General features: G+C 41.7%; 1 protein-coding gene across 1 annotated transcript in view; it reads right to left on the minus strand.

Annotated features, from left to right (window-relative positions):
• Window positions 1-17827, minus strand: part of nphp4 (nephronophthisis 4) — a 97505-nt gene that overhangs the window by 57254 nt on the left and 22424 nt on the right. The window contains 4 exon segments of the mRNA XM_042098550.1: window positions 739-872; window positions 4136-4291; window positions 11029-11090; window positions 11390-11553. Of these exon segments, the coding sequence (XP_041954484.1) occupies window positions 739-872; window positions 4136-4291; window positions 11029-11090; window positions 11390-11553 (516 nt within the window).

Genomic DNA, 17827 nt, shown 5'->3' on the forward strand with positions numbered 1-17827 from the left:
ATACCATCTCCTTTACACTCTGCTGTCTTTCCGATTGCACAGCGGAGGACTATACCATCTCCTTTACACTCTGCTGTCTTTCCGATTGCACAGCGGAGGACTATACCATCTCCTTTACACTCTGCTGTCTTTCCGATTGCACAGCGGAGGACTATACCATCTCCTTTACACTCTGCTGTCTTTCCGATTGCACCTTTGGTGTCATTTCGCCTTGTTGGACATGGAGGCCAAAACAACATAAAGGGTTACTACTGATGACTAAAGGTTTCCTCTGCACAGCAAGCTTTCAGTCATCACTTCAGGGGACGTTGCGCCCTTTTGGTTGATTCACCGTCAGAACACAAATGTTCTCTTAAGGGATAGCCGGCATTATAGCTGCATTTTGTATTATGACTGGACACTTTGACATCAAGTCTTAATTCACAGATTCTCTTTAAATTTCACTGGTCACAAAACAGGCCATGGGGTATACAGGTACAAATACACACACACGCACACACACACACACACACAAATGTGCAGACACTCTTCTACATGCACAAGGACACACACAGAGATATATTGTGTGTCTTAATTCACAGATTCTCTTTAAATTTCACTGGTCACAAAACAGGCCATGGGGTATACAGGTACAAATACACACACACGCACACACACACACACACACAAATGTGCAGACACTCTTCTACATGCACAAGGACACACACAGAGATATATTGTGTGCGAGAGACGACTCACCGTGTTATGACTGTCAACTGTGAGCAGGTGCAGCAGGTCTTGCTCAAAGCGCTCCAGAGAGGGGGACAGCACCAGCACCAGCCTGTCCAGCATGCAGGACACACTCTTCAGCACACGGGGCTTACGCAGCCAGTCTGAGGAACAAACACACCTTCACTGACACACACACACAACGGATATAGGGTACTACAGGACGATAGATAGATTAGATAGATAGACTTGTGGTAAGTTGGTGGCAATTGTTGCCACAGACAGACAGACAGACACACACACACACACACACACACAGCAGTTAACAGTTAACAATTTTGCACACACACAAAGGAGGATGTCGAGACATCAGTTCATGTCCTAAAGCTCAAGAGCAGTCAGGTTATGCAGCATGATCCACAGCACACAAGCAAAATAAATGTTTCTTTGTCTGTATTAAATGTCTGTTTATTACTTTTGTTTTCCTCACGTCGGGTGCGACAGAATGTCGGGGTGGGATTATGGATGTTTTTTTGTCACATTGTAAAACGCCTCGAGAGAAATAAAATTAAGTTTTGGGGTGGCCTATTCAAAGTCCTGACTTGAATTCAAGTAGGAGGCTGTGGAAAGACAGCTGAAATGGGCAGTTCACCGTCCAATGTTGTTGATTTAAAACAATTCTGCAAAGACGAGCAGACTAATATTGCTCCACAGCGATGTAAAAAAACTCATCACAAACGTTAAATTGCAGTTGCTGCAGCCAAGGGTGCCACAATCACTTATTCATTTAGTGGGGCAATTGCTTTTTCACATGGGCAACATATGTTTGGAATAACTCTTCAATTCCCACACCCTGCGTCCTGCTCTTTTAATGAACACTTGAAACTGAAACACACTACTACTCCAGCTCCAGGACTCAAGGCCTGCCTTTAATGTCACCACATTAACTGCAGACATTTGAGGGTTTTAATACTGCTTTGGAATAACCATCACTGCAATCCAATATTTAGCAAGGAATCAGACAAGACGTTGAATAAAAGATTTGAATAAATCTCAAATCTCCAAACACAGCCCTAGACAGCACCCTTCTCAAGATCGGGATATCACTAACTTCGCAAGCATCTATAATTCAATGTCTTCATTCATTTTTTACAGCTTCCACTGTAGTCCTTAGCCTCTACTGTCAACATGAACACACACACACACACACACACCTACTCTTTTAGGAGCAGCCGTAACCTACTGGTTAGCACTTCGGACCTGTAACCGGAGGGTTGCCGGTCGAACCCGGACCAGTAGGCAAGGCTAAAGTGCCCTTGAGCAAGGCACCTAACCCCTCACTGCTCCTCGAGCGCCGCTGTTGATGCAGGCAGCTCACTGCGCCGGGGTTAGTGTGTGTTTCACCTCACTGTGTGTACACTGTGTGCTGTGTGTGTTTCACTAATTCATGGATTGGGATAAATGCAGAGACCAAATTTCCCTCAAGGGATCAAAAGAGTATATATACACACTTCTATACTATACACACACACACACACACACACACACGCATGAGTATACACTACTATGCTACATGCAGTATGCAACTACAGTAAACAAATTCAATAGTGTAGCAATACTACATCACATAGGGAAGAGGATGACATGAAAAAGTAAAAGGCATAAAAGTGAGAGTACATTATACAATTGTACAAGTGAGCAGACCTGGTGCTCGGAGTGCTGATTCCACTACATCTTGAAGGTTCTCCTATTCACACATCTAACTGAAATCTGCTCACAAACAAAATACATAAACAAGTCGCTTCTTACACATCACAGAATTATGCATCACACATTTCCAATGGATGCATGTGCATAAACGAGGACACACAACTTCTCATTCTGCGCTCCATATGGTTTTAGTCACGAGCGGTCTGTTCATCCATACATGCACTGAAGACTATAAAGGGTGCTAATATGGAAGTGCTGCTGTACATTTGGCCGAGTGTCTCTGAGCATGTCGTTTCTCATGGGTGAGGAGACTTTAGAACTGAAGCAGCAGGGATTCCCCAGGGGCCAACACAATGGGCAAAACACACAGGACCCTTTCAATCTGTTCATAGAGGGTTTCCGGCTGAAACGTTCAAAACCAACACAGATATTTTGAAATGAAAATGAATCAAACTTAACTCGTACTGCTCTATGAAATGTCAACTTCAAAACCTTTTTGTTAGTCCCAAAGTATCCATAGTTCAGTGTTGTTTTCTGTGCCAAGGGGAATGCAATAGAAATGCACATGTTTACTTATGCTATTGAAAGAGTCTATAGCATTACATAAAATCCCCATACACTTGTTTCCATCTAGTCTGCATTTGTGTCAATGGATCTCCAGCTGTCACCATGGCAACTGCATATCTGGTGTCTGACAATGAAAACACCAACGCAGAAGAAAGGTCCGTGAAAGAAGTCTGCTACCAGCCCTTATCCTGACACAGATCAGTCCAGGCACCACCTAGTTCTTCTTCCTACCTGCTGCCCCATTTTCCAGTCTGACCACGCAAGGGAGTAATGAAACAGCACCACCGGACACAAATTGAGAGGCTTGCATTGTTATGTCCCTGTGACGGTGAAAGAGTTGATCTGTTATGTCCTTATGATAGAGAGAGATGGTCTGTTATGTGCATGTGATGGTGAGAGAGCTGGTCTGTAAAGTGCCTGTGATGGTGAGAGAGCTGATCTGTAAAGTGCCTGTGATGGTGAGAGAGCTGGTCTGTTATGTGCATGTGATGGTGAGAGAGCTGATCTGTTATGTGCATGTGATGGTGAGAGAGCTGATCTGTTATGTGCATGTGATGGTGAGAGAGATGGTCTGTTATGTGCCTGTGATGGTGAGAGAGCTGGTCTGTTACTGTATGTGCATGTGATGGTGAGAGAGATGGTCTGTTATGTGCTTGTGATGGTGAAAGAGCTGATCTGTAAAGTGCCTGTGATGGTGAGAGAGATGGTCTGTTATGTGCCTGTGATGGTGAGAGAGATGGTCTGTTATGTGCTTGTGATGGTGAAAGAGCTGGTCTGTTATGTGCCTGTGATGGTGGGGGAACAGACACCCCCTTCCCTCCCCCTCCTGAGTTCTCTTACATAACTCCTCCCTGTCACAATAATCACATTTATAACAGGACCTCTGAAGCACCCATACAGACCACCACATTTACACTGGGGTGGATGAGGGGAGAAACCTGTGCTTGTGAGCATGCATGCTTCTATCTATGTGTGTGTGTGTGAGTGTGAGAGAGAGACAGAGAGAGAGTGTGTGTGTGTGTGCGTGTGTGAGGGTGCGTGCGTGTGTGAGTATGTGTGTGTGTGTGTGTGTGTGTGTGTGTGAGAGAGAGAGGGAGAAATAGAGAAAGAGAGAGAGAGAGAGAGAGAGAGAGAGTGTGTGTATTTGTACCTGTGCTGTCAGACAGCTGCACAACCCCAGGGATGCTTGTATGACCCGACACCAGCGTGTTCTGAGGGAAAAGATGTATGATGGGAAGGAGGGCAGGGTGGGTTTGGAAGGAGTAGAGGAGCTCAACGCCATCCATCACTGTCAAGTGCCTGTTCACTACACACACAAAAACACACAAAAACTCTGTCAAAATGCCATTCCATTGCACACATATGCACACAAATACAAAATGGCTCTGCTACTAGGAGTAGAAAAGGTTATTCCATTGCATAACACATACAGTATTATGGTATTTTCAAGAACCACTCAAGGACCCTTCAGACAAATTGCATATGACCCCTCCAACGAAATATAACAAAATACAATAAGGTGAAATTATCGTTGTAATTGCTAATATTATTACAAGATTATTAATATAGCCGCACGCGGCAATGGCGGGCCCGAGCACCTGCGGGCCACAACCAGTGACATTTCGGAATCCAACAAGGCCCCGACGTGGTCCGTTTGTGAAATGTACATATTTGATGTGTGTGCTATTTGTTTTTGTATTTTATTTTCTGGCACACAAAATTTCAGATCAATCAGTCAAAGCATTGAACATTTTTGGCACATTTCCTGCTTAGCCAGATGGTGGCACTATGCTAGGCATGTGAATTACACATGTGAATATCGTCACAACAATGATATCTAATATTTTGTAAAGTTTCAGATCAATCAATAAAGGCATTGCCAATTTCTGGCACATGTTCCTGCTTGGCCAGGTGGTAGCGCTATACCAGGCAGGCCCATTGGGTGTCTGGATATCATCATAATCATAATATCTATTAACCTGAGAAGTTTCAGACCATTCATTCAAAGCATAGAACATTTCTGACACATTTCCTGCTTGGCCAGATGGTGGCGCTATGCTAGGCATGTGAATTATACATGTGAATATCATCACAATAATGATATCCAATATTTTATAAAGTTTCAGATCAATCACTTAAGGCATTGTCCATTTCTGGTACATTGCCTACTTGGCCAGGTGGTGACGCTATGCCAGGCAGGCCCATTGGGTGTCTGGATATCATCATAATCATAATATCTATTAACCTGAGAAGTTTCAGATCATTCATTCAATGCACTGTGACTTTATGACACATTTCCTGTTTATATGGTGAGATATTATAATCATGACATATTACAACATATCAAAAATCCCTTCGCAATTTAACATCAGCATCATCTTGCCATCATATTTGCCAAATTTCACATGAATCTGACAAACCGTCTAGGAGGAGTATGTTCAAATCTATCATGTGGCATCAGTGTTCTTGTCATTCTTTTTGTTGCCAGTGGGTGGCGCTATGCCAAATATGGATTATGAGATTGTGAATATTGTCATTACCATGATATTCAATAACCTGTGAAATTTAAAACATTTCAAGCCATGCATGGTGAATTGACACATTTATTGTTTATGTGGAAGGGTATTAAAATTCATAGTTTCGCCATTTCGTCAACATATCAAAAAAAGCTTCACAATTTAGAATCAGAAGCATATTGGCATCATGTATACCGACTTTCACATGAATCGGATCAACCGTCTAGGATGAGTACATTAAAATTGGTCATGTCCACAACGCACAAAATCCCAATTACCTCACTTCCTGTGGGCGTGGCTAATGGCATGTTAATACAAAGTTGATTGTTTTTGGGAGTTACACACACTCACCAAATTTGGTGTGTGTATCTAAAACTATATGCCAACCACAAGTCACAGTGATATAAGGGGGCGCTATAGAGTTCCTGGGCCAAGCCCAGTGCCAAGGCTTTTCCCCTATGTATTCACGGTACCTCTTGATGTGTGTGCCAAATTGCATGTGTTTTTACCAATGGGAAGCACCTCTTTTGGCATCACAATTCATCACATTTTAGTCCGCACAAAATCCCAAATACCTCACTTCCTGTTGGGTGTGGCTAATGCATTGTACTTACGAAAGTTGTTCATCTTGGGGAGATACACACACCTACCAAATTTGGTGTGTCTAGCTGAAAGTATGTGCCAACCACTGGATCAATGACCTAAGGGGGCGCTACTGAGTCCCTGGGCCATGCCCGGGGCCAAGCCTTTATGATTGTGGCACAATTTTGACATCTAGCTTTGCAAACCTTTCTTGCATTTCTCAAAGCTTGAGTTTAGGTCCTTAGGGGTAATCTTAAACCTAAGCCCCGTCCACTCAGAAACAATGACTGGTATTTTGGTGAAAGCACAAGTTTGTATAGTTTCGGCCAACAGCATTTTAGGTGTTTGAAAACAAACTTTTTTGAAAACGGGTTCCGGAGTGGGAATTTTTTGAAACACTGCCCTGGCGTTGCTGTGTGGAAAGGCAAAACGCAACTTTTTGAAAACGCTGCGGTCACAGTCCTGATGACACAGCTCCACCCCTTATCTACATGGCAGGACATCCCAAACAGTCTGTGTCTGTCAGTCAGTTTGTCATATTAAAATGTTTTTCTTTACCCCTTGTAGCTACCTTAGAACCACACCGGTTAAGTTACCATTACTGCAAGGACAGGGTTCTCTAGCTCTAGCATGGCAAGCTAATGTTAGTTTCCCAGTGTAACTTGCTCTACACCAGACCTAATACCATACGTAAAATGACCAAAGCATAGCTGTCACAAATCATGATCTTGAAATTAACTATATTAGTTTTACAGTTGAATTGAAAACGTAATTTTCTAATGCCAGTCTGACACGAATGCTCCAGCTGTTGTTGTCTCTTCTCATAGATAACTACTAGATGTCGCTTTTGGCTTCTCAGCATGTGTGTGCCACCGCCATCTTTGTCCTGATGAAAATGCGTCACCTTAGACTGTTTGACACAGACTAAATAAGCTATGGATGCGAGCAACAGAAAAAATGCCAGACTTTTGTGCTGCGTTTGGTTGTTCCAATGGAAGGAATTTGCAAAGTAAAAAGCAAGGAATAACATTTCACAGGAGCTATTAGAAGTCAAGTCAAGTCAAGTCAAGTCAAGTCAAGTTTATTTATATAGCACATTTCATACACAGAGGTCATTCAATGTGCTTTACATAAACAAAACCAAACGATAATAACAAATAAAAGCATAGAAGGGCAATATAGTCAAAGAATAGTTAAAAGGTAAAGATCATAATAAAAAGAAAACATAAAACACAAGGTAAAATCATTTAAAAATAAAGAATAATTAGTAAGCAAAAACAAAGGCAAAAGTAGTAAAAAAAGTAATAAAAGACAAAGTAGAATAATTATCGAGGCAGATTCAGAATTTGTAACTCGGCACAGTTAGCAGAAAGCGTCTGAGAACAGTTTGGTCTTAAGTCTAGATTTAAAACTGGCTACAGTTGGGGCCTTTTTAATGTCATCCGAAAGTTGGTTCCACAGCTGAGCCGCATAGCAGCTAAAAGGCCTACTAAAGAAGGCCTACTACATATTATATTTATTTTACTCCACGTAAATATTGTTGAATAATCTGTTTTACATGAAGTTTATCCATCTTTAAAGGCACATATGCAAGATTTTCACCTTTATGAAGCCAATTTGATGGTAAACGACCTTGTAATAGGTGAATCGTTCACTTAGCATAGCTATACACAGGGTTCCTACACATTTTCCATTTCAAAATTCCATACTTTTTCCATACTCAAATTTCCAAACTTCTCGGTAGATTTTTCTGACCATATTCTCGACATTGCGGCCTCTTCTGGTTTGGGATAACTTAAAAAATGACACTTAATATCCATCAAAGTCCATTTAGCTGCGTCATTTTTAGGTGTATCTTAGTTGTATCATAGTTGTATCTTGATGATGGGGACTGACAGTTAAGCTACACAACAGTAAGAATGGTTCATTATGACCCGAGTGAAGTGATTAGTACTGCAAATGCAATAGTCTGGAAACACAAATATTTCTCCATACCCTTGTTTCTTTTTTCCATACTTATCCAGACCTGGAAATTACTAAAATCAAATTCCGTACTTTTCCAGGTTTTCCATACTGCGTAGGAACCCTGTATACAGCATAGACGTAGCAGGTCCCTACCGAGAAAAAACAGCCATGCAACTTCCAAGAGCGGCGCCCCACCAAAACTCGGGAGAATTGTGAAACATTACCTTGTCAGTAAATATAGCTCTTTGGAGATTTTTGCCTGTTCACCTCCACAACAAAAGCATTTGCTTTGTGTACAGGGGGGAGAAGTCGTGAGAAGTTTGCTATTTAGAATAGCAGAGTAACACATAAATACATCAGAGCTCTAGAGGGAGCTCTAAACTCGCCAAAAATACCTAAACCTGCATAGTATACCTTTAAATATAAATCAACATCCATGGCCATCGGTTGAGCAGTGTATGCGGTTAAGGCTTTATAGCCCAAAACTCCTACAGGTAGGCCATTGGTTGAGCAGTGTATGTGGTTAACGCTTTATAGCCCAAAACTCCTGCAGCTTGGCCGTCGGTTGAGCAATGTATGTACTACAGCCTTTTCACACATTTTTTGTGTTTCCGTGTGGACAAGGATGTTTCTGAAAAAGACGCTGTTTGGACGTGAAACTTTCTGAACACAAATCGTGAAGATGGGGCCTTAGTGACAGGTTACACATGCTTGTGTCTGTGCATGGTGAGGACTCAAACAGGACTGGGACAGAAAAGGGAGAGAGATAGAGAGATGGAGAGAGAGAGAGAGAGCGAGATAAAGATGGAGAGAGTGATAGAGATAAAGATGGAGAGAGATAAGGAGATGAAGAGAGATAAAGATAGAAAGAGAAAAGGACGCTCTGCCCCAAACATCTGTTAGCCCACCGTTTCTCAAACTGTGGGTCGCGACCCACTACTGGGTCGCGGAGACATGCCAGGTGGGGCGCGAACTGACGTGAAAAACAGGAGTTTTTTTATTTATTTTTTTTATCTGTAGCCTGGGCCCAGGTAGCACCGGATGCGCAATGGACGCACTGTGTTATTCACAGGGAAGCGCTCGTGTCAAGGCAGCTTAGTTAGTCCCGACCTACATGAGATTTTGAACGTTGTTGTGAGAGTGGTGAATTTGATCAAAACGCGGCCCTTAAAAGCGTGTCTATTCTCCGCACTTTGCGAAGAGATGGTAGCTAACCAAAAGGCTGTACTGTTTCACAGCGAGGCAAGGTGGCTTTCCCGAGGTAAAGTGCTGTCGCACGTGTTTGAGCTCCGAGTCGCCTCTTCTTGGAGGAAGAGCGCATGTTTGAATCTGCAAACACGTTCACTAATGAACATTTCTTGACGAAGATGGCCTATCTTAGCGATATATTTGATATATCTTAGCGATACATTTGAGTTAAATGTCCAGTTACAAGGCAAAGACAAGCACCTACCTCACCTAGCAAATAAGATTACTGCATTCACCAAAAAAACTTGAGAATGGGACAGGCGCCTCGATCGCGACAGTATTATGCCTTTGAGATTTCTGAGCGAAATCGCTGAAACGTCTGATTGGGAGCCACTCTTGTGATCCCATGTATTAAACAGTAGGCCTACATCACATCCCTGCAAAGTTTATTTCAAAAATATTTCCCAACCAGCAGTGCTCAGTATGACTGGATTATGGATCCATTTAATGCAGCATGTTGGTATTTCATTGAATATATTGTACAATGCTGTAAAATGGCCTATGCTTCCTAATATGTTGCTGGAAAACAGAAATATGTGTGTTATGTATTGTATTATATCTGCAGCACCAGCTGATTTTAACTCTGTTGAAGAGGATATATTTAGAACTTGTCATTATTTAAATAAATTTGACAATCTTAAGCTTGACCTACCACTTTCTTAGAGCGATGAGGGACGGGTGGGGCTCGAGAATGCCCCCTTGATCAAAGTGGGGAATGAAAGAAAAAGTTTGAGAACCACTGTGTTAGCCAATGGGCAGAGAGCTCAGAGTGGCCCTGCTACAAATCCGTGCATGCAAAATTACTTCTGTATGATCAGAGGAGAAGAGAGTGTGGGAGGAAAAGAAAGGGATAAGGGGAACAGACAAGAGCATTGGGGAAAAATGAGAAAAAACGGAGGGAGATGAAAGAGAGGGAGGAAGGGAGGGAGAAGAAAATACTTTTTTATGGGCTTCCCTTCAAAAGATTTAGTATTCTGATATAACTTGCTTTCAGGGGAGTATAAATGGGTTTGGTGGTTACAAGATTTCCCATTTGATCCTGATACTGGACCACTTAAATAAAGGAGACAACTGTTTTGTCCATCTTCTCTAAAAAAAAAAATATGCAATGCAAAACATCCGTATTTAAGGCTACTTCATTACAGACAGAGACGTGTGATTATTCCTACAGAGAAAGTCCTATAGAGAAAATAGCTCTGGTCCAGGATTCCATATATGGGCAAAATATGGCTGCTTTTTTAGCTCCTCTGGGGAGGTCTACTGCAGATTTACAAATGACATTGATAATGATGATGATTTACAAATGACATTTCAGGAGAAATGCATAGAAAAAGTATACAATATTTGTACTATTTGTACCTACAAATGTATATTTACAAATAGGCATGTACTTGTACAAATCATTGCTAACTGTACTCATCTGTCTGTCAACATGCCGGTTGTGATTGGTTCCTGTGTTTGTTTTGTGATTCGGAAATCAGCTTCAATTAGAACGTTTCTAGATGGACCTGCAGAGTAAATTCGAATTTGCTAACAGGCTCATCTGGGTTCACCAAGGCTTTGTGGAGAGTGTAATGCCTGTAAATCCTGGAATATTTGTGGATCATTGTATGCGCAAATCATTTTGAGACAAATCTCTCTCCACAGTGGCTGGGCTATCAGTGAGAGTGACACTTGTGAAATGAAAGAGGTGAGAAACCAGGTGTTATGTCATATGTGGAGAGACACTCACATTCAACATCTCGAACACTGGGAAGGAGCAAGGCCCGAGGCGTCCCATTGTACAAAGGCATCCTGCGAGAAAAAACAACATGTTAGCTTTACAATGTGATGATGTGCATGATATGTCACACAATGTCAATAAGTAAACACTACCAAGTAGGGTGTCATATTTCAAGAAAAGATCTGACGTTTTACTAGAACCAGACGTGTGAACGCTCCCATAAAAAAAACTGAGACTGAATGCTGAAGTTAAAGGCAACTCGAGTGGGATGTTTAAAATATGTGGCCTTATTGTATATGTTGCAGGAATGTGGACATATTGTAGCTAGAATTGTATGATTGAACATCTGTGTCTAGTGTCTACACCAAACCTTTGGTTTCCAGATAGCGATGGCGTTCCTGTGGCACCAGAGTAGAGCGGGAGGATCCCGAAGCCACAGCCTGTGGCATGCTGGGAGTGGAGAGACACCACCTCCACTAGCTCCACCACCGCCACCACGTAGGGCAGGCACAGCGAGGAGTGGAAGTAGACCACCTAGGGGGGAGGGGAGGTCTGTGTTTAGCTTGAAAGCCACAATAATACTGAAGAAAACAGACATTTAAGTCTGATATTCTGATATTTAAACTATCAAAGCACATCAATTCCCTTCACACAGAAGTACAGTATGCACACACACACACACACACACCTCAAACAAACAAACAAGCGGCTCTGTCTCACACACACACAGCAGATGGATTTTCTGTAGCACGTACAGCCCTGTAACCCTCAACCTACTAACAACACTGATTCTCTAATCTCAGGTGTCATCTGCAGCCGTGATGGAGCAGTGGCAGCGGCACCTGACCAGTGGTGACCTGAACTCCTGAACCTGCTGTTGAGTCTGTTGCTGATGCTGTTGTGTCGCTTTGGATAAAAGTGTCTGCCAAATATCTGTCCCCTTTACCGTAATCTAGCAAACCTTTTCTATCTCGTTTACATATTCACTATAAGCATTTTTTATGCAAATGTGATCATTCAAGCGTAGTTAAAGGGTGAACATATTTTAATTTCACGCAAAAAGGCTCTACGCAACATTGTACATGTTTGGTTGTTGTATCTTGTGTGTGTGTGTGTGTGTGTGTGTGTTGGGAGGGGTTACAGATGCTGCATTCATTTGCCTCATCTTCAACATTTCCACACTGCAAAAGAGCAGCAATTTGGCACATAAATCTTTCAGCAGGACAGTCTCAGCTCTGGGGTGCTCTTTAAAGTTTGATCACCAACTCAGACCCCTCAATAAAGTCATTACAGTTAGCCACAAGTAGGTCACTGAACTTAACTTTCAAATGAAAAGTACATAATGTAGCTGCTATTGTGTGCTATTATCTCTCTCTCTCTCTCTCATATATACATTTTTATAATATATTACTAGATGTACTGCATAGCGGTACAAAATATGACCACCGCTCAGTCCTGTACATCCGTTCCGCGAAAATAAATCACACTTCAATTTGTCTCCATATTTTACTCCATCCCCCACTCTTGAAACTTTTGTGTATGCTTGTTTGGCATGCCTGAGTGTGTGTGTGCGGCTGCACAGAAAGTAGCCTACTGGTGCTGAAAAGGTGAATAGATTGTAGAATAGCCAAAGAAGATGTAGCATTGTTATAAAACCTTTAAAGTCTCTAAACAATCACAAGTAGGGCAGTTAATCACAGTTCATCCATTCATGGGCGGATTATGAACTTTCGGGCCCCTGGGCCCAGATGTATTAAGGGACCCCCACTTATTTTCATATATGTGGGAGGGGGGGTTGGGGGTCCTCCCCCAGAATTTTTTTAATTTGTTTGATGTGATTTCCTGTATGCTGGTGCATTTTGGGCATGGCCAATACTAAATTCAATCAGATTCATAGCCTACATCCTGATTTGTTGATATTGAGGCAATGATTCCATGCAAAGGCTTGGGTTTCAGGGCCCCCTGACCCCTTGGGCCCCTGGGCCTGGGCCCGGTAGGCCCGTGCAGTAATCCATCCCTGCATCCATTGCAACTGGATTGATGAAAGGTCACTTACACCTGTAGGCTACATTGTATTTGGGAAAAGCAAAAGGTATCAGCATAATGTTATTTATTATATATAACGTTATTGTTCGTGCAAATATAGGCTGATTCATGTTCCCTTGCATTGTGTAACTGAGGTCCATGGCTAGTCTGGCTTTCACCAGACCAAGCTCAATCTTTTAAGAAATCAAAAAATAAATAGCGGGCAGGTCAGGCTGGGTTCACCCAGCCTAGTCCATAGGCACCCGATATTGTTTAATTTTCCGATTGAGATATCCACGCTCTGGCTATTCTAAATGCAAAAATGCATCAGGGAGTTATGACAAAACTGTAACTAACAAACTAGATCCTAATAGAAAGCTGTTAGCTGGACTTCCGTTTCCGCCCCCTGCATGATGGCTGCTTGGTAATTGAGCTGCCGACCTTAGGACTATTAACCCACAGTTTACAAATTATTTAAAGTGGTTTCTCACTTATAAGTAAGTGTATTACTTTGTCTTTACTTTTGACTATAAAAATGAACCAAAACAGACGTAACAGAAACGAAGTAGCTAATAAATCCACGGCCACTCCAGAGGCTAGCGCAACAGTAGCTAATGAAGCAGCCAGCGCAGCAAGTGAGCTGATGGCTGAAGTTCTGACTGAGATGAAAGGAATGAGAAAGGACATATCGGAAAGGCTGGAGAAGATTGAGGAGTCCTTAAAAGGTGTGAATGAACAAATTCGAGGGTGTGAAAAGCGACTGGATGAAGTTGAACACAGAGTGAGCAACATAGAAGACCAGGGAGCTCGAACAGACCGACTACTATCCTACATGATACGCAAACAACGCCGCTTGGAAGCACACTGCGAGGACATTGAAAATCGTTCGAGGAGGTCCAATTTACGGATCTATGGGGTGAAGGAAGGAATGGAGGGCAATGAGAATATGCTAGTGTTCACGGCAAATCTGCTAAAAAAGGCTCTGGATATCCCTGCAGAAGAAGATCTAGGTATCGAGCGCTCACACAGATCCCTTGTGTCAAAGCCTACTGAACCCAACTCCTCCAGATCGATTGTGGTGAAGTTCCTTCATTTTCAAACAAAACAACGCATCCTGTATAAAGGTTGGAATACGAAAAACATACAATTTGAGGGTAGCCGTATCACATTGGACAATGATTATTCAGCAGCACTGCAGCGTAAGCGCAAGGAATATGGAGAGATTAAACGCCAACTGAAGGAACGCAACATTAAATTCAGATCATCATACCCAGCAGTGCTGAGAGTTACCTTGGACGACGGAGAAGTAACCTTCAACTCAGCGTGGGAGGCCGCAGAACGACTTAAGCAGTTGGGAATCGACGTAAGATTGTCGGAGGCCGAAATTATGGATAAAGAGCTACATCAGCTGGGATGGATGAGCCAGTTTCGCCCAGGCGGAGAGCAGATATCGCGCACCCTGGTGAAAGATATTGAAGCCCTTTCTAGTTAAATATCCGACGAGCTTGAAGTGGTAGAGAGCGTCAGACATGAAGTAAGTTTGTCATTCACTTTAAGTTGAGGTATAGGACCCCTTACAAAGACATTCAGCCTTACTGACTCTCAGGTTGTGTGCGCTAATAACGAGATGCTGTAATAACGAGGTGCCTTACTGGTTTTCACGTGTTTATTTGGACTTATGCAGAGATTAATATGTTTTGCCACCATTATCCTGTTACTTCTGGTTATTTCCTTTATTTTTAAAACAGTATGTTGGAACAATTCTCAAAAGTATAGACTTATTTGCAAGCACGGTGGACAAATTCCAGGCGCAAAAAAAAAAAAAAAGATGGGACATTAACCCTTAACGAACAATCTTTTGTTGGGGATAGAGAGTTAAGACAAGGTTGCTCTCTTTTCATTTGATAATTTACTACTCATAATAATTTCATAATACTCTTTACAACTTGGACCTTTTGGTGAATCCACTAGCATCTACATTGAAATAGTGGGTAGTCCGATAAGGACTTTCAGGGGAAAACTAACGCAAGGATCTCATTAATAACTTGCGTTACTGTCTTAACACCAGACAGTATTGGCCCAGACTCAGACGGTCTGGTCACTCCTTTCCTTCTCTGTCACTGCTCTTAGTTTGGGTAGGAGGCAGGGATCTTGACTCATAAAGGCATGGGTCAACAAGTGGAAGTTACTGTTTTTTTTCATGTTCCTGTAAATAGTTCTGTTTGTTTTCTTTTACCACTTTTATATGTTACGCACACACCTTGGAGTAAAATGCCTAAGAACAACGGTTGCAATGTTTCCTGCATTCAAGCTGATATACACCAAATCCCAACATGTCAAGCTGTACAGTAGTTACATATAATGTTAAGGGCATGCATAACCCCATAAAAAGAAGGAAAATACTAGACCAACTTAAACGAATGAACTGTAATATTGCCCTCCTCCAAGAGACACACTTATCCGATGCTGAACATAAGAAACTGACTAAATCATGGGCTTCACAGGTTTTCTATTCTTCCCATTCATCTGGACGTAGGAGAGGTGTAGCAATTTTGATAGGTAGATCGCTTCAATTCTGCTTTGACTCTCAGTTTCAAGACAAAGAGGGGAGGTATGTGTTGGTAAATGGTACAATAAGTGGAGTTTGGGTAACTTTGTTAAATGTTTATGCCCCAAATGATAATAGCCCACAATTTGTGAAAGCCATATTTGATTTAGTATTAGAGAAAGCACTAGGTATATTACTGATTGGAGGGGATTTCAACACCATGCTAAACCCGCTTTTGGATAAGAGCCCTATGTCTTCTGTCCATCCAACAACAATGAGTAGAACACTAAACAATTGTTGTGAGGAATTTGCTTTCATCGACGTTTGGAGACATTTACACCCAAAGGGTCGAGATTATACATTTTACTCACACCCCCACTCAATTTACTCTAGAATTGATTATTTTTTTATGCCTAGAAATGAATCATATAGAGCAGTTGACTGTCAAATCCATAACATAACTTTGTCAGACCATGCACCAGTGTCATTGGTTTGGGATGTGGGAAAGGCAGTGTCCTCCAGCAGATGGAGGCTTAATGCCTCTCTGTTGGGGATGCCATCATTTCAGGCTTTTCTGAGAATGGAGTTTGCCCTCTACTTAGAATTTAATGATAAAGAAGATATGTCCCCAATTATACTCTGGGAAGGTGCAAAGGCGGTGTTAAGGGGAAAGATCATTCAATTTGCCTCAGTTATAAAAAAAGTAAGGAAAGCTAAACAGAATGATTTGGAAAAGCAAATACATGACCTTGAAAAACAACATAAAGAAAATACATCCACTGAAAATCTTCAGAAGCTCAAACAGGCAAAACAGGAACTTGAGGAACTCCTGACTGAAAAAATTGAAAGAAACCTAAGGTTCCTGAAGCAGAAATATTATGAGCATGGGAATAGAGCGGGTCGTCTCCTGGCTTCCCAGTTGAGGAGAAAATGCAGTCTAGCTACTGTCCAAAAACTCAAAAGTAACGACCCTGGCAAACCATTCCTAACGAAGCCAGATGAGATTTCAGAAACATTTGCAACATTCTACAAAGACTTGTACTCAGACAAAGACACTGATGGCAATCCAACATTAATTGATTCTTATTTAAATTCCATAAACTTACCTAAAATAGATCATATTTCATCTGAGTTCATAGACAGGCCGATTACTAAACAGGAAATTGAGGATGCTATTAGAAACCTAAAGAATAATAAAAGTCCAGGTACAGATGGATACATTAACGAATTTTACAAAACTTTCATTGACCTCATCAGCCCAGTTTTGGAAAGAGCATTCTCCTCTGCCTTTGAGAGAGGGGAGTTACCTTTAACTTGGAGGGAAGCAATAGTTTCAGTAATACCTAAAGAGCATAAGGATCCTACAGATTGCGCATCATACAGACCAATTGCATTGTTAAACACAGATTGTAAATTATTAACATCTATACTAGCTAAAAGAGTGGAGTCTGTTATTGATACTTTAGTACAACCTGACCAGACAGGGTTCATAACCGGTCGCTACTTACCAGATAATATTAGAAGACTGCTTAATGTTATGGAAGGCAGCAGAAACTACGCTTATCCTTGCATGGCACTGGCTGTCGATGCTGAAAAAGCATTCGACCGTGTATCATGGCCATTTCTATTTAAGACCTTGGATAAATTTGGCTTTGGCCCTAAGCTAATTGGATGGATACAGCTATTGTATACTGCCCCACAAAGCATGGTCAGAGTTAATGGACATATTTCACAACCTTTTGGTCTACATAGGGGAACACGCCAGGGCTGCCCTCTCTCACCACTCCTTTTTGCTTTAGTCATTGAACCATTAGCACAGATGATAAGAGAAGATACACTTATCAAAGGAATTGAAATTGGCAATGAAACACACAAAATCTCCCTATATGCAGACGATATATTAGTTTATATTTCAGACCCTTTAAACTCAATCCCTAGACTAATGGACTGTTTTACTAAATTTGGAAACCTCTCAGGATATAAAGTTAATGTCAATAAGACAGAAGCTCTGGCACTAAATCCACTTATCACACAATATCTTAGATCATCACTCCCATTTAAGTGGCCTAAGGATGGTATTACATATTTAGGCACTACCATTCCCCATGATTTAGATAAATTATATAAAGCCAATTATACTAAATTAATGGACAAAATATCTGCTGATCTTAGTAGATGGACTGTGCTCCCCCTTACACTTTCAGGTAGGATAGAGAGTATTAAAATGAATGTGCT

The sequence above is a fragment of the Alosa sapidissima genome, chromosome 7, assembly GCF_018492685.1.
Source record: "Alosa sapidissima isolate fAloSap1 chromosome 7, fAloSap1.pri, whole genome shotgun sequence".
In the NCBI taxonomy this organism is placed as follows: Eukaryota; Metazoa; Chordata; class Actinopteri; order Clupeiformes; family Clupeidae; genus Alosa; species Alosa sapidissima.